Source organism: Rhamphochromis longiceps, linkage group LG8 (assembly GCF_057381845.1).
Source record: "Rhamphochromis longiceps isolate RC_006_pf linkage group LG8, R_longiceps_female_GT1.1, whole genome shotgun sequence".
In the NCBI taxonomy this organism is placed as follows: Eukaryota; Metazoa; Chordata; class Actinopteri; order Cichliformes; family Cichlidae; genus Rhamphochromis; species Rhamphochromis longiceps.
This window is the reverse complement of record NC_140564.1, coordinates 8648763-8674479: the sequence shown is the minus strand read 5'-3', so window position 1 is coordinate 8674479 and position 25717 is coordinate 8648763. Positions and strand designations below refer to the sequence as shown.

The 25717-nt window shown below is 39.7% G+C and overlaps 3 protein-coding genes and 1 pseudogene across 8 annotated transcripts in view; 1 reads left to right on the top strand and 3 right to left on the bottom strand.

Moving 5' to 3' along the window:
* Positions 1 to 1266: 1266 nt before the first annotated feature.
* On the bottom strand, positions 1267 to 8401 carry kdelr2b (KDEL endoplasmic reticulum protein retention receptor 2b). Its single transcript, XM_085415651.1, has 5 exons — positions 8121 to 8401; positions 6042 to 6142; positions 5652 to 5810; positions 3366 to 3618; positions 1267 to 2508 (listed from the first exon to the last, which is right to left on the bottom strand). The coding sequence occupies exons 1-5, from the start codon at positions 8209 to 8211 to the stop codon at positions 2474 to 2476; spliced, it is 639 nt and encodes a 212-aa protein (XP_085271777.1). The 5' UTR covers positions 8212 to 8401; the 3' UTR covers positions 1267 to 2473.
* A 1240-nt stretch (positions 8402 to 9641) lies between these two features.
* mettl9 (methyltransferase 9, His-X-His N1-histidine) lies at positions 9642 to 17483 on the bottom strand. Of its 4 annotated transcripts, none has more exons than XM_085415650.1 (6): positions 17429 to 17483; positions 16734 to 16889; positions 15531 to 15721; positions 15251 to 15460; positions 10855 to 11039; positions 9642 to 10764 (listed from the first exon to the last, which is right to left on the bottom strand). In XM_085415650.1, exons 2-6 carry the CDS (start codon positions 16821 to 16823, stop codon positions 10538 to 10540), a joined length of 903 nt encoding a protein of 300 aa, XP_085271776.1. In that variant the 5' UTR covers positions 16824 to 16889; positions 17429 to 17483; the 3' UTR covers positions 9642 to 10537. The 4 variants fall into 4 exon arrangements, with proteins under 4 accessions (XP_085271776.1, XP_085271774.1, XP_085271775.1 ...); XM_085415648.1 differs by lacking the exon at positions 17429 to 17483 and adding an exon at positions 17069 to 17242 and having other exon boundaries at positions 16734 to 16916; XM_085415649.1 differs by lacking the exon at positions 17429 to 17483 and adding an exon at positions 17069 to 17227.
* LOC146663042 (uncharacterized) lies at positions 11245 to 15244 on the bottom strand (annotated as a pseudogene).
* Positions 17484 to 20530: 3047 nt separating the features above from the next.
* The window catches only part of caskin2a (CASK interacting protein 2a), a 55696-nt gene continuing 50509 nt past the window's right edge, over positions 20531 to 25717 (top strand). For all 3 annotated transcript variants that reach the window (XM_085415637.1, XM_085415636.1, XM_085415638.1), the window contains exons 1-2: positions 20531 to 20619; positions 23563 to 24019. In XM_085415637.1, coding sequence (XP_085271763.1) covers positions 23926 to 24019 — 94 coding nt within the window. In that variant the 5' untranslated portion in view covers positions 20531 to 20619; positions 23563 to 23925. The remainder of the gene's footprint in view (positions 20620 to 23562; positions 24020 to 25717) is intronic.

Sequence of the window (25717 nt, the reverse complement as noted above, 5' to 3'; positions counted from 1 at the left end):
GGGCAAGTATTGCCGTTACTATAAAGGCCACTTATATAGGATAGAGCAGTTATGAAAAGAATAATAATCAATTTGCATTTTTTTTCTTCTTTTAATGATCACTAAATCACTATGATTTTTCTTTCTACAGTAATTAACAGAACAAAACTCACCCCTCTGCTTTTATTTTCTTTGTTTTTTGGAGACTTATAATTTAAATGTGTCTGTCTCTAAAGCACTTTGAGTTAGCTTCTGTTTTTTAAATGTTCTATAGTCTATAAATAAAAAATATGTAAATAATATAATAATAATAATATAAAAAAGCACAAAAAGGTTAATGCATTTTTCGCTGATTGGTTGGTTAAAAAATTCATTAATCTAGCGAATGATTGAGCAAACAGTAGAATCAGCAGTCTGTTCACGCACCACATTTAATGAAAATATGTCTATAAATCTGCAGTTTGGAATAGTATCATGCTTAAGAATGCATTATTGTCTGCATTTTATTTAAGTATTTTTTTAAAAACAAATAGTCCGTGGTGTAGTGGTTAGCAACTTCCTTCTCCAGTCCAAACACATGGGTTAGGTTGTTTGGTAATTCTAAATTGGCTGTAGGTTTGAATGGTTGTCTGTCTTTATATGTTTTCCCTGCAAACTTATGTCTTGTCTCTGTTGTCTCCATATGTACCCTATAATATAAGTACATACAGGTTTTAGAGCAACTTGTGCTCTCATCCAGGTGTTTCTTGAATTTTTCACCAAGACAATGCATACCAGGATATATGTGTCCAGTCTTCCTTCACTCTATGATACTAGCCAGCACTCTGTCTTTACCACTCATAGTCTCTACATTTAAATGCGTCCTCTCACCTCTACTGCTTTCCTTCTCTCTCACTGCCCCTTAGCATGCCTTCCATCTTTTGTCTTCTGCCAACAGCAGCACAGTTTTGACCAGCAGTGAAAGCACTCGTTGTTAAACTGGGCCTTAACCAATCCGGTATGAATGGAAATCTCATTCTGTATTATTTGCATGCTTAATTTATATCAGATGCACTTCCTGAGGCAAAGTTCCCCATTCATCAGGGCTTGGGATACTAGGAGTACACTGGTGTGTGCCCCCCAACATGGGTGGAATACTGACACCAAAAAGGGAAATTCCAGTATATATGAAAATGCGATGAGCTTATTAGACTTTCTGCATCAGCGGATAAAAAAAAAGTAATAAATCTGACCGTCATGTGTAACGTCATAGGAGCAAAACTTGAGTGGAATCACAGTACTAAGACAAATGTTTCCCACAAAGCTTTTATTAGTGGTGGTAATATCATGCAAGAGCTCTGGTGAGAAATGAAAAAGAGAACTTGAGAATGATGAGCATGAAAACTCTATCAGAAACCAATATAACTTCATAGGATACTGCCGCAGTCTCTTTCCAAATCCAATAGGGAGATTCCTTTCTTAGGGTCAAATTATGCACAACAGGTAGAACTTTCTACAGACTGTTTATTGGAAACCAGCAGGAAGATTAAAAAATAAATACATTTGCAGCTAAAAGGAAAAAAAAAAAGACCTCTGCAGTGGGACTTCACACACAGCACATAACCAGTGAGTTTATGCATCTCAAACATATAAAAGGAACCATCTGAAATGATGTATAATTACAGGTGGCATCGGTCACTTTAAACGAAAGCAATTAACGGCGAGTTCACTGACTTTCTTCACACGTTTGTTTACTCCTAATATGGACAGTGCTTCATATGGCGACGGAGAATACACTGAGGATCTAATGCCCATCATTTCTGACAGCATTTGAACCAAAATATATTCTAAAGTTACCTTCAGAGTTGCTTTGATTTTGAAAAAGAACTATTTATGGCATCTACTACTATTTTTTTTTCCCACCAAAAGGCATGAGCAGCAGTCATTACAAATGGGAATGCATACTGGCCAAAAACAGAACGGCAGAATCAAAGTTATGGGATTCAATACAAGCCTCCTCAGTCAGATTTAGAAAAAAACAAAAACAAGAACAAAGAGATTTTATTTTGATTGCAAATACTATTAAAAATGCTCAATAATATCCCACCACAAGAAGTCTGCTTCTATATCATACAGTGCCAAATCACAGGCAATTTTATCTCCCGAGCTCCATCGATGTGTCGAATCTCCAGATCACACATTTTATGTAGAAAACATTTCTCGCTTTTTTTCCCCTTCCGTTATACAGAGTAATAAAAAAAGTTAAGGCAAGATGCATCAAACAGAAATCTGCAGGCCAAGGAGCAGCTGCTGAAGGTGTTCCAATTCCACTGATTCTGGATCAGCCAGTGGCTCCTGCTAGCTCTCTGTCTCAGGCATCTTACACTGGTGGGAGGGGAAGAGGAGGAAGTGACTGCTGATATTGGGGGAATGGGGCTGTCAGAGGTGTCTGCTGCCCCTCCTCCTCCCCTCCAATTGCCCGATTTGAGTCTGCCAAAACACTCTTCTTTGGCACTTAGGCTGGCAGACTCAGCTTCTTTCCTTTCAGTACTGAAACCAGACAGGACAGATTTATGTTAAACATATTAGACAGGGAGCATTCATCACAAGAAGACACACTGATGGATTGATTTTTTTCAGTTTAGTGTTTTTGCTGCCTGAGACTTGAACACCAAAACTTATATGAAAACTATTTCATCAACATTTGTTTTAACATCAGTGTAGTTAAAGGGAACTTATTATACCTGAATTATTTAAAGCAATCAAAGGGATGTGAAGAAGCCACTGCTATTTATATCCAAATGTCTACGCACTGTGTTTAAGAGACATCAGCTGAAGTCGACCTATGATTTTGATGAACACCAGTTTCTACCACAAGATGGTGGAGTGACTATATGTACTGCCCAGTGTGCTCTGAAACATGAGTGTAAAGCCTGGTTTATGGCCACTGCATTGGTTGTGTTGTTTGTGATGTCACCAGTGAGAAAAGAAAAAGGAAGTCGTCTTAAACTCATATTAAAAACTCAATAAATGATGAAGCATCGAGGGCGTTTCTGAATTTTTCATTATAGTGATGCAGTAGTTGATATGACAATGCATCTCTTCCTGATACTCTTTTGTAAACAAGACAGTTATGAACTCAATGACATCAATTTATGGACAAACCTTAAAAGTTTAGGATTGCAAATGATGAAAAAAAAAAAACCCAAAGAAAAAAAACAAAACACTACACACAGTAAAAACAAAATGTTCAGATTGGGGAATCTAATCTTGTGCTCATGTTTGCTTTGTCCTTGAAACAAGTTACAACATATCTGCACTGCTACCATTAAAGAGATTTTCAACTTTGGTTTGAACAAATATATATTTAATTAAAAAAATGAAATGAAAAATGCAGCAGCACTCACCTTTTGTTACATACAAATAGAAGAAGTCGCAGTAGAGGATGGTCTGCACCACTCCAGCAACGATGGCAATCATATCAAAGAACCCCTCAAAGTAGAACCTCCATATCCAGTTGATGAGGTAGAGAGCTCTGTACAGACCCAGGAAGAACAGGTAGTGGGTGGTGATGGTCTCAGCTTCTCCTGTCTTACTGATCATGAAGAGCTGAGGTAGGATGGCCACTGACTCCAAGTAGATAGAAAATGTCCACAGGATCTGAGGTGGAGGAAATGGATGGCAGAGTGTCAGCAGTGATGTGTGTTTTAAATTTACATACAGAGATTTTATCATGTTTGCCAGTGTTGAATGGCGGGCATAACTGTGAGTACTTGGGCAAATGTTAAAGTGATTTTCCTGGACTGAAAATCAAGCTCACAAACACACTCTGCAAGTCAGTGTGTTGCAAATACATGAAAAAAGAAAGCATGCACATGTAAACAAACCAGCCAGAGGCACGGTAAAAGAAATCAAACTGAAACATAACCCTTTTTTCATAGTAAGTCTGCACTGGTGCATGCATGCTGCATGGCAGCTGTCTCACGTGACTGAGTTTAACATGTATGTGCATCCTGTTCCCTCTATAGAATGAAGTGCTGGGTGATTCCTCAGACTTTGGTTTCAGTTATGATTTTGTCTTCCAAAGATTTTGAAAACAACTTTGTTTGGACCTAAGTTGGGCTACATGTCAGTCACGGATAACGCACGTGATCTAGGCTTTGAAGGAGGCATACTCCGTTTCCTCCATGTCCGTGGTATAAGATGCAAAAAACGTAGCCTAGTGAATGATGGTAATGCAGCATACAGCGACCCACATCAGGTAGAAAAGTGCACATTTGTTTCCAGTTATGAAATATGTCATTAACTCTGAACGCTGAATTAAAGCCAAGAAACTTTCCAAGCCATAAACAGCACCCAACACGGCTGCCTTTGAGAAGTTTTAAACAGAGCTCCACCACAATGATGGAAACTTGAAGCTGGGTTATATCATACCGTTCACGGTAATACTGGTATAATTTTGGGCAACGATAGAAAAATGAAATATCGCAATAGAATATGGGTAAAACGCGCATGCGCAGTGCCTTTGTTTTCATACGCACACGTCGGAAAAAGCATTGCGGCGAAAGCAAATCGTTGAATGAAACGGATGAACCAGAACTGGTTTGTAAAAATGCTGCAACTTCAGTGGTGTGGAACTGGTTTAGCTTTCGTCCGTCAGATACAAAGCAAAGCACTATTTTTGGTAGCGCATGCTAGCGGGCCGTCGTTATTACTGTGTTGTTTGGAAAATACGGCACACTTAAAATCAATCCTTTGATTTTTCTGAAAGTCGACAGTGCCCCTTATAATCCCGTGTGCCTTATGTATGAATTCTGGTTGTGTTTACTGACCTCGAAATGATTTTATGTAAACGGCGCTTCAAAACCTGTCAAATGTTTTAGTACGACTTTGCTGAGCTACGAACCCGCACTGCTTGATGGATTGTTGGAGCATTACGGCTAACGTAGTCAGGAGCCTGGCGGAGTGATACGTACTGTGCTTCAACATAATATTACCGTATCGTGTGTGTATGACCTCTTTTTAAGTTTTGTGGATATTACACATGGTTATGCTGAGGATATGTCGGCCAATTTCCACTGGAAATGCCTTTTGGTTAAACTGTCAGCGAGGAATTTGCATTTGCACTGTTAATTTTTTATATAACTTTAATTCACATTAAACAGCTGCTTGTTTAAGTGAAAATACATTGATGTTTTTTTTTGCACTAATAAAGTTTTGGAGTTGTAAAGTATTTTGTCTAGTGTCAGTTATATCGTTATTGCAAATTTTCAAATGTATATCGTGATAAATATTTTTGGACGTATCACCCTGCTGCTCTACTTGAAGCACCATGTTGCTGTTCAGCACATGAGGATTCCCATACCTGCTGCTCTGTTAATAGTTCGACACTACCATCTATGGCACTATGACAACACAGAAGCAGCATGAAAGATCGACTGCTCTTAGATAGTTGGCTTATAGGTGCTGCAGAGAGCCTGTCATAGTAGGAATCAATCTAGATGACAGCCCTCTTTTGTCTTCCATAACTTGCATACCAATTTCTCCTCGCTTCTTCTTTTTTTACATTATCTATTCTTTTTTGGAGTCTTTGAGTAGTTGTGTCTAATAACAGTCATTTCAAAATTTAACAATATAGTTATGAATTTTATTTTATCATAGAGCAGCCCTGGCTGTGTGTTTGAATGTCTGACCTCCAGAGGAGAGAAGTCATGGTTAACCAGGAAAGCCAGGCCACCAACAGGGACGACCAGGAACTCCACTCTGAACGTGTCATGGTTTCCATCATAAGTTGCCTTGAACTTCATGTAGATCAGGTACACAGTGGCGTATGAACATCCGATGTAGATGATCTGAAATATAAATGGGAAAGCATTAAGACTCTCGTGACCTAATGGCCTGAGGTACTTGCAGTTGTGCAGCATGGACACCTCGTACAAGCCTACCACAAATTATTTGGCAGCTGTATCGTTTAGCAAACACTGACATGTTGGGCCTGGTGTACCGGTTATGCCCACACTGTGTTCATTGCTTGGATGGAAAATGCTGCAGGATGTGATGATGAGAAGGGGGCAGGATCTTACCTTCATGGTGGTGTTGTAGAGAGAGATGAACGATGTGAGCAGGTCAAGGTATCGAGTGGTGAACACCAAGGCAAACAAGATCTGACTCTTTCCCGAAATACCTGTGAAAGACAGCACAAAGTATTTTAAACTTAACATTATAACGTTTTACTCCCTATTATATGGTTAGTATAGGAGCAGAGGATATTATATAATTGGAACAAGTATCTGGTATGTTGTCATGTGACAAAACCTGTTTTTTTTTTTTTTTTAAATCATCTGATACTATAAAGGCCAAGAGTTTTTCCACCTCATTCATGCTCAAATAGCTGCACTACTATTACTCACTAATAACAGAAATCTTCCAGTGAGTTGATTTTAAACATTAAATGCTTGTTTTTGAAGTTGTACATAATCAGAGCTCTGGAAAAAGCCACCAGAGTATTCCCCCATGGAAACACAAATTGTGAAGCTGCTTGGAACAATCTAACGTTGTATGTTCTGCTACTCCCATTAAGTGTGCTCCAACAACATAATTGTTTAAAACTAAACTAAAAACTTGTGTAGTTATCTGAGGTTTTGTACTTCCTGATATTCATGTATTGTTTTATTCAATTATGGCTCCTTTATCAAGTTTCATTTGAAAGTTTTATCACCTTTACTGGTCCACTGTTTGTGAGTCATTTCAATTTATTTCTGCTTCTTTAAGTATTGTTAAAGCAGCCACTCCCATTAGGATGTAAAGGGATAAAGGCAATCACTCAGAAGTACTTTGATTTGCAGGAACAAATAAGCCTAAGGCAGAGATGTCTGGGGGGGCAGAACTAGTCCACCAAATGTCCAATCTGGTCTACACACAGACAACTCATGTGAATTATAGATTCAACTTGAATTGAAAAACATGCAATACCAAAAAGTTGATTCTGTTCATCTAAACGTAGTGTTTTCAGTGGGAGAAACGTTTTGTCATTCATCCAAGTGACTTCTTCAGTCTCAGCTGACTGCAGGTTTCCCTAACCTTACAAACACTACATTTGCATATTGACCAAAACTAGCACCACATGAACATAATCGATTTTTTGGGATTTCTTTACGTGGATGATTGAGCATGCATCAAGACACATGCAATAAGACTTTATGTTAGAGTGTGCACTTTAAAAAATGCATTGCTTGCTGTTCATGATCTGTTAATAAATGTCAATTAATTAACAGATGCAATGGCTTACTTGCACTTCTCTACATTAAAAAACACAGGCTATTATGCAACTGCTTTACTTGCTTGCTCAACTTGTAATCAAATTACATTGTTTGTAACCCATTAATGAATTCAACAGTCCTCTAAGGACACCAGGTGATCCAAACCTTGTTAGCACTTCAAAGTCAATTATTCGTTTTGTTCGCCTTTACACTCTCACACACCATTGTGTGGTTTAATCTAGGTATGGCTCCCTTGCAGTGATAGCAACCTAACCTTTGGCCACAGCAATAACAGGAAAAACAAAGTTTCACAGAATGCAGGAATTTACTTTTCCCTCAAAGACCTGCTGGACTTGCAAGCAAAAACATTCACCCAGTCACCGACTTTGCATGTGCAGACTCGGGAGCACTCGATGCTGCCACGTCAGAGAGGTCATACCAGGCTGTAGTAAAGCAAGTCACAGGAACAGTAAGGCTGAAACGTGGAACTAGCTTAGTGTCAATCAGGTGAAATGACGAAGCCAAACTATCAAGTACTGTGGCCCTCAGGTCCCCCATCTAACGCTAGTTTGGGGCCAAATGGACTGTCAAGACAAGCTAGTAGCACAACTGATGACAGAACCACATAACAAGTTTCAGGGTCCTATTCTTAAAAGGCACAGTGACAGCCGCGGGAGTGGTTGTCATTACTTGATGACAAAACATACCGCTTGAAATGGACAGGACTACTAGCCAGCTAGCTAACATTAGCCAAAAGCTGGCTAATGAGTTCCAACTAACTACAGATAAGTTCCACGGTGGACAGCTTTCACTTCTCCTCAAACTGCTAATTACACGAGAGGACACATGCTGTGCCTACTAAGGTTCGCTTAAACTCTTAAGTTAAAGACTTTGGCTACTCACCGGCACAAGACCTGGTTTTCCATATTTTTAGCAGCAGGATGATGATAGCTGCTAAGTGGGAGAGGTCGCCGGTTAGCCTGAAAATATTCATGTTTGCAGGAACGCGGCAAGTAGCAGGGCGATTCTAGATTCTCTGAAGAACTCTGCCTGTCTCCGGCAACGGTTTTTTTTCCCTATCCGACAGCGCTGAATGACACTGTGATGTTAGAATAAACGGTTTCTGGGTCCAGAAGATGGGAAAATGGCGAGTCAAGCGCGACGTGGCTTGGGGACGTGGCCAAGACCGCAGTATCCAATGCAAGACGGGAAACTCTCTTGGTCCCAGCCAATCAGGACAGAGCGATTGGTAATTTGCATAAACTATGCTGGAGAAAACGTTGCCTTGAAGTTCTACGAAAAAAGAAAGTAAATACAAGTTTCCCTTTCCCCAGTTGCAATGGTCAAGGAAACGAACCAGGAAATCAGCGTCTATCCTTTACTAAGACACGTGTAAATACGTGGAGTTAAATTTTACTTTAATATCCAGTTTCATTCAGGTGGTACTATGTTCATCCTATTTATAGCCTAGTTGTAATTCGTTATATTTTGCATAGTTTAAGATTTTCTGTAACTTGTATTTTTCTTTTTAATCTTCTCATATTTATTGGCTATACCTACTGGAGTCAAATTCCTTGTTTGTTTGCACAAATTTGCCCAAATAAAGATGATTCTGATGTGTAGTTAAATTCTCCTTATAAAACAGAATTTAACTCTACATATTGCTACGACACAGAATAAGTATTTTTATACATATTGAGAAGAATGTTTAACTACATTTACACAATTTGGGAGTAAGTTCTCTCCAAACATTAATTCCAGAAACTGAAGAGCTTATTTGCAGATTTTTAGAGGCAATCCTGTTTCGTCTGCAGCAGAGGTTGACTCTCAGGTGGTTCCTGTAATCAGCCATCTGCCCATACTCACGTACCAACTTTAAGCAGTCCTTGCCAAGTCCCCCAAAACTTTTGTTAGTGAAACATAAACACCCCATTATATGACCCCATATGCTCATTGTGCTTTCGCTGCTCCATTTTGCAAACCCTGACCAACCTTTTAAACAGGTACAACATGAGACTTAATGGCAAGCAGTACGTTGGAGTCTGGTAACAAGCAAGAGCAGAAATGCATTTCTTAAATATACATCAAATCAAAGATAATCCTTAAAATATTCAAGTAATGCCTACTTGCCAATCTTTGAAATATGTATAAAACCTTTGAGACCACAAGAGCAAATAAATTTAAAAAAAAAAAAAAAAACCCCACAGAGATCTATTAAGAGTAGGGGATAATCTGATAGCTGGACTAAGTTTGAATCTGCTGTTTGGAAGCAGTGCATACATTTATAGTTCTCACAGAAGACTAGGCTTGGGATACACTAGTATTGAATTTGTTGAAGGTACAGATTGTCAAATTTCTTTGAGGCAAATATTATCTTACAGGAACGTCACTGCAGCATGACAAAAATAAAATTAAGCCAAGAAATGCTCAAAAGTGTATTTTATTTAGAACAAACACTTAGACTGCATTATGTGTGGCACATTTCCCCCCCCCAAAAAAATTCATTCTGCACCATTATTTGAGCAGCATAGATTCAGGCCATAACATTGAGAGACAAAGTTTAATTCATAAACAGCCATAAATGCAGGGCTTGCTGCTACAGCATTGCTTGGAATAGTAAAACCAGTAGTTTACAAGTCAATGCGGTAACTAAGGCCTTGTCCATTTATATCATAGTTACATCTACTAGCACCAACAGGTATTTTATATCAAGAATTAAAGATTTAGATGTTATTGTCAAAGAATAAAGCTTTAATCTATTTTCATTAAAAAAAAGAAAAAGAAAGAAAGAAAAGAACTAGCTTTGAACAGTCTACAATATTCTTTTTGTGGTCATTGAAGCTGGAATTCCATGGGCTCACTTTAAAAGTTCTGCTTCAAGTTATTGTAAAATTATAATGAACTGGCTACAAAATGGGTGTTTAAATGCCTTTCTTTCACTTGCACCATCTTCACTGTCTGATATTGGGTAGAAAATTTGTTGGGAAAAATAAGGGTCCAGTTAAACACCATCTCAAGAGGGTCCTCTGCATCAATACAGAATGATACTTCCAGTGAGCACAGGTAACGACAAAAAAAAAAAATCTCATGTTTTGTTGGTTGTGTAAGAGTTATGACATCAGAGTCCATTAGTGGCATTTTCTTATAGGCCAAATGCCTTCCAGATTTTTGGGTAGAGGTCTCACTAAACAAGATGGCTGGTGAACATTGAAACTATGTTACCTGAGCTTCACACCCGACTCGCCACTTCTAAAAAAGTCAAACACTGCGATTCAAGAATGCTCATGAAAATATAACTACATACTCTGTGCTTGTAGTACTCATGGAGCAGCCACTTGATCATCTGAGGACTTTAGAACAAAAACTGCATCATCAAGAAGGTAGTAATCTCTTGCTATGTCCCCTTCGCAGAGGTATGGCAATCGGGTGAAGGACTCCACCTCAAACCCCACCTTTCGGAAAACCTCATTTGTAAGACTGTTTACTTGCTCCTCCCAAGTCTTGCCTTGAATTTTTATGTATTCCCTGGGACGCTCCCATCTCCCTCCTGGGGAAGAGAGACAAAAAGAGGCTGCTTTATCTGGACAGAAAATGGTTACAGAGCATAACATACAAGCAGCATTTATTTTCAACTGACCGATTTCTAGCCAAGGTTGGAAAGGAATCACAGCAGCCACGATGAGTCTTCCCGTCCCTGGAACCAGTGATTGTCGGATGTCCTTCAGGAGATGCAGGGGATCGTCGCAGCGGTCGAGAAGGTTCAAACAGCTGATCACGTCATACTTAAAGCCTGTCTCCTGCCACGCATCTATACCCAGCAGTCTGATATCAACAGGAATTTAGCAGGAGAAATTATATATATATATATATATATATATATATATATATATATATATATATATATATATATATATATATATATATATATATATATATATATATATATATATATATATATATATATATATATATATATATATATATATATATATATATATATATATATATATATATATATATATATATATATATATATATATATATATATATATATATATATATTTTTTTTTTTTTTTTTTTTTAATGGTATGCATTTGTAAAAATACAAAACCATAATATACATAAAACACAATTACTTAAAATAAATCAATAAATACACAAACACTTTAACCAGTGCTTTCTCAGACTGGATGCGTAACGGGAACCACTCACTGTTGGATCTGTAAGTGCTAAAATTATACTGTTACTCGAACAATCCAGTCGTTCTCTAAAATTGAACATTAGCTTTCTTAAAAGTGCTTTAAAAGTCCAAACACCCACAGCTACAAACATCTGGCTGGCAGGTATTTCACCTTTTTATGAACTTCAAGAGTTTTTTGTGCCAGTTTAAACAAAGGGAAATTTAGCTGTTTATCCTGCTTGGTTCTACATATCAAAACAGCACTTTTAGCAGCATTGTACTCAATGTCATATTGCACACCATATTCAGTACAGACATTAAGAAGATCCTGTAACCCAGCACTGCTTGGACTAAAAACAACCAGGTCATCTGCATACATAAGATAATTTATCAATGTTTTACCTAATATACACCCAGTGTTACAGGCTCTCAGTTGTATGGACAAATCATCAACATACAAATTAAATAAAATTGGAAACAAAATCCCACCCTGTCTAACACCATTGCTGACACCAAAGGAGGCAGAAATACTGCTTCCCCATTTAACCTGCATGTTCTGATGAGCGTACCAGTAAGAGAGAATCCTCACGATATACTGAGGAACTCCCCGTCTCTTCATTTTATCAAAAAGTTTTCTGTGGTTCACTCGATCAAAAGGCTTAGAGGCATCAATGAAACACATGAGGACAGATGAATTTTTAGCCCTATACAAACTAACTATTTCCTTGAGTGCATATATGCACATGTCAGTGCCGTGCTTTGGTTTGAAGCCAAACTGATTATCCAGAGAAGAGATGAACACACTAACTCTGTCAAACAAGATTCTTTCTAACACCTTAGATAAAATACTGGCTAGTGCAATTGGCCTGTAATTATCCAAACAGCTCACTTTTGCAGCTTTGTCCTTCATAACTGGTACCAGTAAAATACACAGCATTGAGTCTGGTAATATGCCATGAATCATAAACCCAGTGAAACAGAGTGCTACATGTTTTAAATGTTCTGCAGTGATGTGATCCAAACCAGAGGATTTATCATCAGACAACCTATGAATGGCTTCATATACTTCATATGTCCTTACACTTATTGTGTCATTACTCATGTCAAGATTGTCCTCATATGGTTCACTTTTTATACAGTTAAACAACGCACTGTAATGCTGTCTCCATAATGCTGCAATGTTATCTGCCCCAGAAACACCTTCAACAGTTGATGGTAGAGATGGTTTACAGTTATTAAGAGCTTTCACCTCTTTCCAAAAATCTGCCGTATTATTACACAGCATTTTCCTGGCCAAAGAATCTGCTCTCAGCATTTGCTCATTTTTAGTTATAAAGCGAACAGCGTACTTATATCTGGCATTCGCACATTTTTTCTGTTCAAATTCTGGGCCTTGTTTAGGTCTTCCAGCCATGGCCCAACATTTATAAGCTATGCGAGCTTCATCATGGTACATGGATACATGTTCTTTCCAGCCAGGTCTGATGTTAGGTTCCTTATGCTTATATTGTTTATCAAGCAGTGTACCACTTTTATACAGAGCAGTCACTATATCATCATACATTGAGCAGAGTAAATGTTTATGCAGAGCTTTCTTACAGTTGACATCTTTGCACAAAATAGCTTCTTTGGGCAAAGAAATGTTGTTCAGATGTATATCGGTATTACTATGATAAGCTAAGAAATCATCTTCACTACATGCTGACCAGTCTAATTTTACACTGGTAGCAATATTATTTCCAGTAGTTGCTGGCATTTGTTCCAAATTCACAGTAAAACCAAAAGGTATATGATCTGACACAGTTACCTCATACCTAATAGTCATGTTTGCTAAAGCTGCATGTCCATCAGCTGTACAGATACAGTGGTCCAGCCATGATGTACTATGCCAGGCTTCACTTATGTATAGCTATCTGCAGGCAGTAACACTTTGGTAGACAAGATAAGATTATTAACTTGACAAAAGTGAGTTAAGTGTTTAGCAAACTGAGAACTGCTGTCTGTGAGATCAGCATTAAAATCACCCAAAACATATATGCTGTAAGTATCGTTGTCTTGAATAAATGCATTAATAAAAGCCAGCCTACTGAGGTATTCTTGCTCATTTTGACAAGATTCATAGGGAGTATAAATATTAAGAATGATAAAACTACTATTGTATACCAATACACCAGTCTACATCCAGTCTAATGGGCTTTATCACAGGGTCTATTTTTTTTGTCCCAAAGCACAGCAACCCCTCCAGGTATTCTGCCTCTGACTATGGCTGTGCTGAGATCAGTTGTTGATTCCCCCACTCCCAAAAAACTTGCATTTAGACAGTTAAGTTTTCCCAGGTCCTGTTTGGACAACCATGTCTCCTGCAAGCATAAAATGTCACATTCTGCAAGCAGATTGTCCACAACAATCCGTCGAGCTTTGTCCCCTGCACTCTGTCCCAAACGTAGACCACGACAGTTGTATGATAATATCCTAATAGACATCTTCATGTTAATACGTTGGTATCGCAGTTATCTCCCCTGCTGGATCCACTGAGCTTGGCACAACCGTACCGGGCTTACGAGGTTCATAAAAACACCGGACCAGAGCCCCTTCAGGCCAGAGTTCAGGATTGTACATTTCACCTACATCATTACGTTCAGCAGTAACCTTGAAAGAGCCGAACCTGCTACGTTTAGTAGCAATTTTTTGACAGGTCACATCTCTTTTGAGTTTCTCTCTCAAATACAGAGCAAGAGTTTCTGCATCTACATCCAGGGCAAATTTAGTGGCAAACACGCTCACCAATTTAGTTTGCACAGTTCTGATTGTACTCACAGCTCCAGTGCCGATAATCGATACAGGTCCAGGCCTCTTATTGTGTCCAGTGGTAGCAGCATGCATTCCTGAACCCGAATTAACCTTCTCCAGCTTGAGACGAGGCTTGCCATTTTTCACAACTTTACTCCATTGTGGGGAGCATGTAGAAAGCACTGTCTCAACGGGATCCTCCGTTGTTGCTGTAGTTTCCATATTACGACCTGAGGCTGTCGTCGGAGCCCGATCTTGACCACATAGCAACATCTCCGGACAAAATGCTGACACTGTGCTTGTCCCAGTCCTTGAAGCAGCCAAAGCTCTGGCTTCCTGCCTTTCACGCGGGCCGCCTTTACTTCGACTCCCCCACCGCTCCTCTGCGTGTTTCCCCAGGGGAAAGTGGGAAGCGGTCCCCGACCCCTGAGCATTCAGCGTAACAGGCTCAGCCGGTACCTCAGGCCGACACTCAAGAGCAGTCACACGTTGGTCGACCTCCACAGCATTGGTCATAACTTGCTCGCAGACATCCGCCTGTAGTTTAACTACATGTTTTAAAGCACCCACCTCAGCACACAGCTGGTCCATTCGCCGTAGTAGACAACACACATCCATGCTGGAGTATGTAACAGGCGGCAAATCATCCAAGTGATGAGATACAAATCTTGGGATATTCTCCCCACACTCATTCAGCACTTTAAGACAGAGTTTAATATTGTTGGCGTCTTTATGCTGTCCTTTATATCCAACGCACCGCTGTGAGGTAGTGGGGCAGAGCTCAAACAAAACTTTCTTGGAGGCTTCAATCCCCTCGGATTCAAATGTGTTCGTGGCCAACAACACAATTTCATCCTGACTTAAAGTTTTGATTTTTACAGCAAGGAAATTAAGTAGTTCATCCTCTACAATTACCCTTCCATCAGTTGTTTTATATATCTCTGGTTTTAATCGTGACCGTTTGAAAGTCGGAGCTACGTCTGCACCACCACCTGCTACATCCGCCATCCAAGATCACCCAGAACTTTCATTTAGTTTAACAAAACAAAAATCCCACACTTACTTGAATTTCTTCTTGCGGAGACGCCTTTTCATGGTCAATGACACTTCAGTTACATAGACCTCCATGAAATGTGGTGCCATCACCTTTGTAACACCACCATCCCCCGCGCCGAGGTCCAATAGTCTGTCAGCCACCCAGTCTGGCTCGATCCGCATAAGCTGCTGGAACTGGTTCTTGGAAAACACGAACATAGAGCCGCGACCCAGAAACCTAAGAGGGAGCGCAAGTCAGGCAAAGATGGACTACAGGTGAAAGGAAGACTAGTGTGTAAAGAACTCACCCATTAATGGAGGTACGCGATACCAGCGGGCTGAGGACAGTTGAGACGAGAGAATAATAGATTTGGGTGAAGAGATACGTAGACTTCTCTTCACTCTGTTCCACAAAAGCCCTGGTGTCCGCATCCAGCTGGTTTTGGGTAAACAGTGGCTGCAGTGATTCTTCCAGTTGGTCAGGGTTGCACCTGTACCACTAAACAAGTTTTAGAGAAAATATGAAATAATAAGGCACAGCTGAAAAGTACAGAAAACATACAGTTGCTGAATACAATCAAGTGAGCATTGAGGATAAGTCACAGTCATACACATTCTGAGTTCTCATTCAACACCAACCCTGCTGAGTGAACATGCTAACCTTGCTTTGGGCTGATTTGCTGGAGATCTTGTTGTTCCAGTAGTGTTACACTACATTTTATTTGCAAGATGTGCAGTAAGTGGGGGGTGTGTGCATGTTAAATGAAGGAACATGTTCTGCTTCAGAACACATTGTTCATTACAGTAAGATTATTATCAACAGTCAGTTTTTTTCCTTTCAAGCACCACAACCATATTATTCGCCCTGTTTATAATTGCGCAACACTTACAAGTCATCCACCGATACAACCCCGGTGTTGTGCCAAGTGATTTCTGATGTTTTCAATGTATACTTTATACATTTGCCTATACTGGTGAATATGCTGGGCATAACAAGATTTATGAAGAAGTTGTATATAAAATGAAGAAATGACCTGTTTTGCAAGTATATTTATGACTGTGTTAGTGCAACTACATTTTAAATCAATGCAGTTCATATGTTTATAAAACTGTTGTATGTGTTGAAATAGCCAGATCTCCCTTTACAAAACAAAAACAGACATTTTTGATGTCAGTGACACTTGAGCTGATACATAATTGCTATATATAAAAGTCACTTTGCCAAAAACGCACATATGTCTACATTGTGACAGGAATGTAGTTCGTGGCTCAAAATTACCCTGTCATACCCACGAGAAACTTCTTTGACATCCTGTTCACATATTATAGATCAGCAGCTTAAATACAGGCAATAATCTTTGGGCTAATGCCGGAAATCACTTTGGCAAACGATCACTTTTTAGTCCAACATCTGCACAATTGATTCCAACTTTTCAGTATTTCACAAAGCCTCGTTTTACCCTTTACAGAACCCCCGCAGTCGTGACAAGGACCATTCGCAGGTAACCTACCTTTGTAACGTCTATCGTATCCAGGTCGCTCAGCATGTTCACCAGGAGAGAGCGGACAACCGGATTTCGGATGTACTTCCCGGTCCACATCCTCTTGATTGAGAGCAGAAAGGCGACGTAACCTACGACCCACCCTACAAAGAGCAACTTCCTCAGCTGCAGAGGACACATAATGAATAAAGTCTTGAGCAGAAGAGATGACAGAAACCGAGAGAGAAGAGGCAAAGTGGCCAGAGTGCCGCGGTTAATATTAGATGGTGTTAAAGAGGCGAACAGCAGCCACTTGCAAAGCAGCACGCAGAGGCATGTGTCCGGTTACACGACGGCAAACTAACCTGCGGGGGCAAGCGGAGGATTCAACAAGGCCTGTTACCATGTACTTAATCCCACTGTCAGCTTATTACATTTAACTCAGTGCCATCTGCAGGGTCTCTGCCCAATATGACAACAAAAAGTCAATGCTTTGTCTTCTTTTGGCTTTATTGGAGGCGTTTAAACCGCTTATGCGCGCTTTACCGCCACCCTATGCTTAGGCGTATCCATTAGACGTGCCAAACCTAAAAAACCCGTTTCCAGCACCTATCACCTCATTATTTAAAACTCAGCATTTATTTAACGCGCCCGTGAATCATTTCCTGCAATATGTAAACGTTTTCCAGTAGTTTCCTCCCCAAACCACGGCTACATGACATCACCTGTTAGTGAAGTTCAATTTTTAAGCTTTGAGCCAGTGTTCGCTGTAGTCTTGGCACTGTGCAGCCAGGCGTGATGGAAGGTTTGATCTGACCGAGAAACAAGAGCATGCTCACTTGCTAACAAATGGCTGACCAATGAACAAACCCTGGATATGCTTCTGTACTATAAGACTAGAAATGTGTAAATGCACTGCATTTTATTCAACAGCCTGGAAGTAGAAACCAGTCTCAAATGGGAATGTTTAAAGAGGTCAGAGCAAGGGAACGCGGGGCCAGTTTTCCACAGACTCCTGGTATCCTGCAGTCTTTTGACAGAGTCACCCTCCGCCCATAAACAGGAGCATGTTTATGGTCTGATATAAAGGCTGTTCGACTCTAGGAATGTTTCCTCTAGAAATCTAGCAAGGTCTAAAAAAATATAAATAAATAAATAAATTATTTTTGTCGGTTACTTTCACCAATGAGCAAATATGTGAATTTTTCCAACCAAGCTCGCAGGCATCTAGTACACAATTTTGTCCAAATACAGTTACTTCTGGATCAAAATCAAATGCACAACAACACAGTGGCTATTTCTGTCTTTTTTTAGTTGGCATTGATTATACGAAATATGAAGACAATGCAATGTTGCAAGGCCTCAGTTTCAGATAAGACTGCAAAAGCAAAATGGGGCACTGAAAGAATCTAAAGCAATATGGGACAATTAAATTTTTTAGAATTAAAACTTTAATGCCAACAATTCATCCACTGAACTAAAATGAGTCTCACGTTCCCTCTTGTGGCGTCTCAAACCCTATTAGAGTTTCAGCAATATACAATACACGAGAAGTCTTGCTGTGGGTAACAGACAGCCGTGGAGAAACTTTGATTAACTGATTGAATCAACTTGGGCATCATGTCATAATTCATAAAATATGTGCAAAAAAATTTCTGCAAGAAAACACTCTTCACCCGATTACCTCTAAAATGCTAACGATGTAAAAAAAATTTTTTGGGTCATTTAGCATCAGTTTGTCATTCTTCTGCAGTGGCTCAAAGTTGTGAGAAGCTTTACTTTAATTTCATTTGTCTTGCTGAGAGAAGCATCTCACAGAATTCTGTATAAAAGTCTGTCTAGACATTGTTTGAATGAGTTTTTCTTACTTTAGGTTTCAAATAATTGAAACACAACTGCACTATGTCCTGTTTTGCTGCTCAGGAGAACTTTTCATGCTTTGCATGGTTAGAACAGCCAGCAAGATGAGTCACATTCCTCAAATCAGTCTGCATGGTTCCCAGTGACTGACCTTGGAAATAAAGAGTTTATGTTCATCTCTAGCCTGTTTCTTTCCCAAAGGGAATACTGCATGATAATCCTAACAAGGCCGTGCACACAAAAACAAACTCCACTAAGAATAGTTCAAATAGTGACATTGTGAAAGATATCCCAGATGAATTCACTCAGGGCTTTTAAAAACAAAGCTCAAAAGCAACCTTTTTGAATTTGATCTTCAAATGTCTCCTTTCCAAAGCTAAAAACTGCTGGAAGCTGTCACTCATTTACATTTATATCGTTTAGATAAAAAACGAAAATCTTATAAATAAAAATGTAACTAGAACCCAAGAGAAGTAGCAGTGGAAGCCTTCTTTGTTGTGAAAAAATGTTATATTTTAATTTTTATTAAAGACTATATTCTATATAACATTAAAGTATAGTACAATGTCACACTTAAATTAACAGAAAGGGAAGTGTGCACACCTTTCCTCGACATAGACAAACGCAACCAACAGGCTCTCTGGGAGACATTTCTACAGCAGTGAATGCCAAGGAATTACACGGACTTTGAAAACGCAGCATGTGTTACATACCCCGACGGCGCGCGAAGAGATGAGGCGTTACCTGCACCTACAGAAGTAAATGAATTTCAAAGTCTACTACTACAGCTATTTATTTCCGGGGCTAATGAGCAGAGAAAAAGTGGGCGTGGTTGACCGAACCTGTTGTCTGAAGACCACTTGATGCCTTTGACTTCTTATGTGATAATTTTTCTCGTCTTATTTTGACCTTATGCTTTATAACTTTCTAGCTCCTCTTTTCATCTCACAATTTGCCATTCTATCTTCTCATCTGCATGTTTTGTCTCATCACTTAGATTTTCCCCTCATAATTTTAAACAATTTGTCATACCTTCATTTTCTTTTCAGTTTTTCAAAACTCTCACCATTTACCTTTGTGATTTCATAATGATAGTTTTATTTTTAAAAACGCTGATCATTTTAGCTGATCCTTTTAACATGCAAGTCAAATCATGATAATTTCTATAAATCATGACTAACTTTTTTGGTTTTTAACATTTCTGGATTTGGTTTTTCTTTTTAATGGCCGAAATGGACTTTTATACAAGACTGTAAACGCGAGGTAACAGAAAATCGCGCTGCCTTGGATTTGACTAGGAGTAATGTTAGTAGCAGTGTTTTATCAGCAGATGTCGCTACTACATCACTGCTCTGCTAGCTCTCGCTCACTCTTCTCACCAGCAGGGTCCACTGAGGGAAATAAGCTTCTAACAAGACTTACTTAATACTGACTAAAAATGGTCTGAGGATTTAACTCACACTGCCATCACACAAACAGTCAAATTTAAATTCGTCAAGAAAAACAAAACAAACAAAAACAACTATGGCTAAAATAAGCAATTAAAGTATATAAATGGGGGAAATGGCTCCTTAGTAGCGAGAACTTTGCTTTGTAATAATAGTAATAATATTTAGTTTTCATAATTATTAATAAAAAACAACTTTTGTTTCAATATGATGGTCATACAGTAGGCTGGTTACTCACCTCCGTTAAGTTAACCAAACCGAAGAAGGACGCTAGATCGAGTTGTGTAATTTTCCCTTCATAATAAAATCATATAGAAGTGGAAGTCAGACAATCCAAGGGTTATTGCTCAGTGGCGTCAGAAACTGACGTTGAATTTTCCGGTCCGAACATAACTCTGTGCCATCTGATATTGAAAACAAGCAAAAAACAAAGGAAGTTTGACAAGCAAGAATCCAAGACTTGTTGCGCAACTTTACTTTGAAAGTTTCTACCAGAAGTTGTGTCAGTGTTCGCGGGTCTCTTAACGCTGTAAGTCCGTCTCGCGCTACCCTGAGCGCTCTTCTTGCTCGGTTGTGAGCTATCCTATTACACCGCCGTAGTTGAGCAGGTGAGAACCTTTTCCCTTCTTTAAACCTGTTCATTGTGAACAGACTAAAAAGAGACGGACTCGGTTAATAGAAATACGACAGGATTATAGTAGGAAGGACAGTAGTTGGGACACCTTGATAGCTGAGATTGGTAACTTGGCGAACTAGATTTGAACGATGAGAGCAGACGGCAGTCCCAATGAAATGCGTTCACAAGTCGCATGATCATGTTTTTTTCACTTACAGGCAAACAGCTGAAAATGTACGATAACTTTGAACGAGCTATTGGCGTTTTCCAGTAAATTTCCCTGGTCGGCAAGGACCTTGTTTTCATAAATCACCAACTTTCAGGGCTTTTTCCATCCATCTGTGCTTCACGGTGGTGGAAGAGGGTGTTATAGATTTGTGATGTTGATGAGATGCCGATGTTTTGATTTCATAAAGTTCTCAGTTTTTTGTATATTGCATTCGTCCGTTTGCTGCAGTGGGATGTAAATGAAATTGTCCCAGTGAAGAATAGAGGTTTGGTCTGCTTGCTATTGAGCTGAATATTGCAGAGAAAATTAGGTCTACAACATATACATGTAGTATATTAGACTATATTAGACTGAAGAATTTCTCGTACAGTGTAGTGCAACTCAAGGATTTGTCACTTATCACTTTGGTCATCCACGATCAACTACAGTGTAACCCTACTGAAGTAAGCTCTCTATCCACTTTAGGCCAACATGCCAATTTTGGCTTTCTTGTTTACATTCTGCATTGCTCATGTTAGTGATGGGCTGTGCAGTTGTTTCTGCGTGTAGAGGTGCATGGCTAGTTTTAAACCATGTGCATTGGCATCTATTGCTGGGCTACCCTGCTGCATCATCACCTAGAAGTCTGCAGCAGAATAGCTGAACTAGGTGGACATCGTGCCTGCAGAGCACTATTTCATCCAAGACAGCCTCCTCCAGACTCAGATTGTTTTGTTTTGCATACAGACAGAATCTAATTGGACACTGTTTGACTCTGTGAAAAACCCTGTTTAATCTGCCTCAGTGGTAAGTGTAGAAACCCAGGGAGGCTGTCTCTATGTTTCCCTGAGATCAATTGTATGGTCACTTTGTGTCCCCCTAGTCTGCACTTGCTAACCCGCACATCTGTGATTTTGAACAAATTGGTTCTGAAGTGGCTCTGCCTGCTGCTTTTTCTCAGAGAGAAAAACACAACTTTTTCTCCCAATAACGTAAGCTGGCAGAATGCCTGGCATTGCTTCACTGAAAAGATGCTTCCTCTTAAAGGTCAGGGGGATGTTATCAGTGAACGGAGACCATGTTGCTGCACGGGAAGAGTTGGAGATTAGTTGCACACTCCAGAGGGACCTGGCTTCCTGGATCAAAGAAAACAAACAAATGCTGGGTCAAGTTTAAGTCACTTGCTTATTCTTGACTGTATTTAACTACTGAAAATTTGCTTATTGATTTCTTGGAAGGGATTGCATTTTATTTGCCTGTTGAATTAGACAACTTTCTTCAATTAGAGCTTGATAATTGTTTTATATTAAAGGATATCAAATAATGGTGCCATTGTTTATTAGGTTTCACAAAATGCTTACTAACTTATCATGATACCTGTATAAGCTGAGCACTTTTAGCGCTTTTTTAAGTTTTCATTGATGTTTATCTGTTGTGCCACATCACTGGACTTTTATAGTCTCCAAAGAGGTAAATACATTTTCACACAAGTCATAATATTTCAACTAAGGGAAAAAAAAATCCATCAGCTAGATTTCCCAGAGACCATGAATTCTCTCTTGATGTGATGAGCAGTTGGAAAAGGAGGACAATATTACTGATGCTGTTTGAGGGCAGCTCAGATTGTATCGTTCAGATCAGAATTTCTATAGAGACAGGAGAGGAAAGGGCTTGGAGAAAAGTGTTGGTAGGTTCTCATGCTAAATTGGGAAAATATGTTGCTTTAACTCATTTCCAGCTACCTGTTCTACTCATCCTTGTAGCTTGCCATCACCAGTGTGTGAATGTGTGTGTGAATGGGTGGATGACTGGATATGTAAAGCGCTTTGGGGTCCTTAGGGACTAGTAAAGCGCTATATAAATACAGGCCATTTACCATTTACCATTTGTATTACTGGCTATTTGGGGTGAATAGCTGTGGTTTTCCAGTTTTACCTAATTCACTCATGTAATGAAAGGCAAAACTTTAAGCATGACTCAAAAGATTCCTATGCATCACCTTGCCTTGGACTGGTTTACTGTGGAGTTCATCACCCCCTACAAGGTTTGCCAAGCCCTCCACCTACAATAACCTACATCTCCAACAAGCCTTTAACAAACCTACAGCAGCCTCCAGCTACAGCAAGCCCTCCCATGACCTAGGCTCCTTGCTTGGTAAGGTGTTTCAGGCACGTTGAACTGGGAGGAGACCCTGAGGTTGAACTGGGAGGAGACCCTGAGGTAGACCTGGTTAGACTGGAAAAGATTATGTCTCTCAGCTAGCATGGCCCCATAGAAGCTGGAGCAGGTACCTGGGAGAGAGAAGTCTGGGCTTCTCTGCTCAGAATGCTGCACCTACAACCTGGAAATAGATAATAGGTGGAAAACGAAAACATGGATATAACTCCGGTGTAGACACTGCTTGACTTTGACAGTCTGTTTAGATGTAATGCATACTCTGTGGCACTACCGTAAACATCTGTGTTATAAAACATCCATGATACGAGTCTGCTCATCCTCTTCTTCAGTGGTTCAGTGTCACTGGCTGGGGGAATCGGCCCGACTGCTGATGGTTTCTACAGAACAATGTCAGAAAGCTGTTGATAATTGACCGTTTTTAATATGAAACGGTGCATTTTTTGGGACTGTGTGGTAATGCTCTTTTCACTGGCTGTATTTTTTTTAAAGTTACTGTGAACTCAAAGTGATTTCATTCTGTTCTTTCTTTCCTTTGCTTCTACTTGGCAGTGTCATGGCAGGTTGGGTTGCAGCTGCTTCCAGTTTGTCAAAAACAGACTGTGAACATTATGCTCAGTCCTGCGAGCAAGTAAAACTGCTACAGAGCTTACTGTAACTTCAAATCAAGGTCATCATCAGGAAGCCAAACAGCGATCAGAGATAATGGAAATAAACATTAGTGACAAGAGGAAGAAGACGTCCTTGACCACCTCACCTGATGCGCTGTTCCCTCTAGATGCTGCTCAGTCCTGCATTCACCCGCCTCACCTCATTGCTGGGAATTAGCAGCTACCTGTAGCTGAAAAGACAAGACAAAAAAGCCTTGGCGGCTGCCTGCGATCAGTTTGTGTGTCTGTGGTTAGGTCTGTAATCATGGGAAAAGAACAGGATCTGCTGGTGGCCGTGAAGAGTGGAGATTTCCTGCTGGCTCACAAGCTTCTCTCTAAAGTCAAGTGCAATAAAAGCAGTAAGTATGGAAAGGGTGGGGGATTGCTTTTGTATGACTATTGTGTTTGTTCTTTGCTCAGAGCCTGGGAATATATATTGTTTACACTGTGAAATCCAACTGAGATAGCAATGGCGGAGTTCCTGCCATCAGTGTTGTTGCTTACTAAACCAAGTGGAGTCTCTTTGTGATAATCACAGGATCAAGTTCAGCAGCAGACCACAAAGCGTGGCCCTCCCTCTGGCATTTAGTTTGGGGACAATTTGAAACTAAGTGGATTCAAACTGCGGCACAACACGAGCTAATCTCCTAAATGCAGACCCCAGCAGCTCCTGCCTCTTGCTTTGTGGGGTTTACGGGGCTTTCTTTGAGTCTTATCTGCTTAGATTTGAATTGGCCGACAAGCAAGCTCTCTTTATAGTTGCATTGTTTTAAATGACAGGGTTCTCCCTTATCCACGTCTGGGGAGAGTAGAGGCCAAACAGACTGTGAAGCTGAAGCTGCCTCTGTTCATGGCGTTATCTGCTCTGGGCTTTCATCAGGATGGTTGGCTGTTCAGTGACGAGTGCTGGGAACAAAACTGTGGCTGTCAGGAAAAAGCCTGTTATACACTTTGCACACTACACAGGCAGCGAGCATTGCTTTGTAGAGAATATTAAAAGTGATATTGTCTGTCTTTGTGCTGGTGTGTATTTCTGTTCATGAAAAACCAGCGACTGTTAGACTGGCTGAGGCAGTGCAGCAGGGGAAAGTGAATGAGTAATGTTCTCTGCTGTTTTCTAAACGACCAGCGAGGGTGGCCTGTAGCAAGTGCTGCATCTGTTATCAAAATGCAGCTTTGGAGCAAAATACAAAACTGTGGATGTTCATTTACATTTTTCTGTTTTTGCTATGAAGTATGAAATGGTTACATACAAGCAGCCCATGTAGGCTAAACTGTTAACCAGTCATTTCAAAGCAGCTACCCTGCAATGCTGAAATCAGTTGCATTTAAATGAACTGCAATTAACTTATTTTAACTGCAAATTCTATGACAATTTAGTATATGGTTAAATTCTGTGATGCCATCTGTAGATGCTATATCTGTAGATGCTATATATATGTGTATAAATACCACCCTGAGAAAAATTCAAGTGCCCTTTCAACTCAGCTGCCGATTGATGTTTGCCGGCATTAAAAACGACCATGTGCTCGTGGGGGATGATTGAAAATAGTAGATGGGGTTTTTTTTAGCGAAAGGGGTTTGAAAAGTAGCAAAATTAGGTGAAAGTTGCAAAGTTGCTCAAGTTGCCTGCATTGATGAGATGAACATGGGGTTAATTTAGAGAGGAGGGGAGAGCGAGGGTTCACAGAGAGTGAAAGCAAAAAGATGCAAACAGCGGGACAGCTTTTGTCAGCAACATCTCTATTAATATTTTAAAGACAACAGCAGCAATAAAGCAACAGCACACTCCTTTGACTGAATGTGGCAGTCCATGTCGAGGCAACTCTTTCATTTCTTGTATTTAAAAAAAGGTGAAAGCAATCCAGCATTTAAACTGACGTCAGAGAAAGAAAGTATTCATGTAATTTTTAGAAACTCCACGTTAAACTACATGTGCAGTTACAAATTTCAAACTGAAGTTGTACATATGTAAAGTGTTAGCTAAAATACTGAATAAGTGTTCAACAAGCAATCTACTCTATATAAGGACACAAAAATATATAAAGAAGACAAAC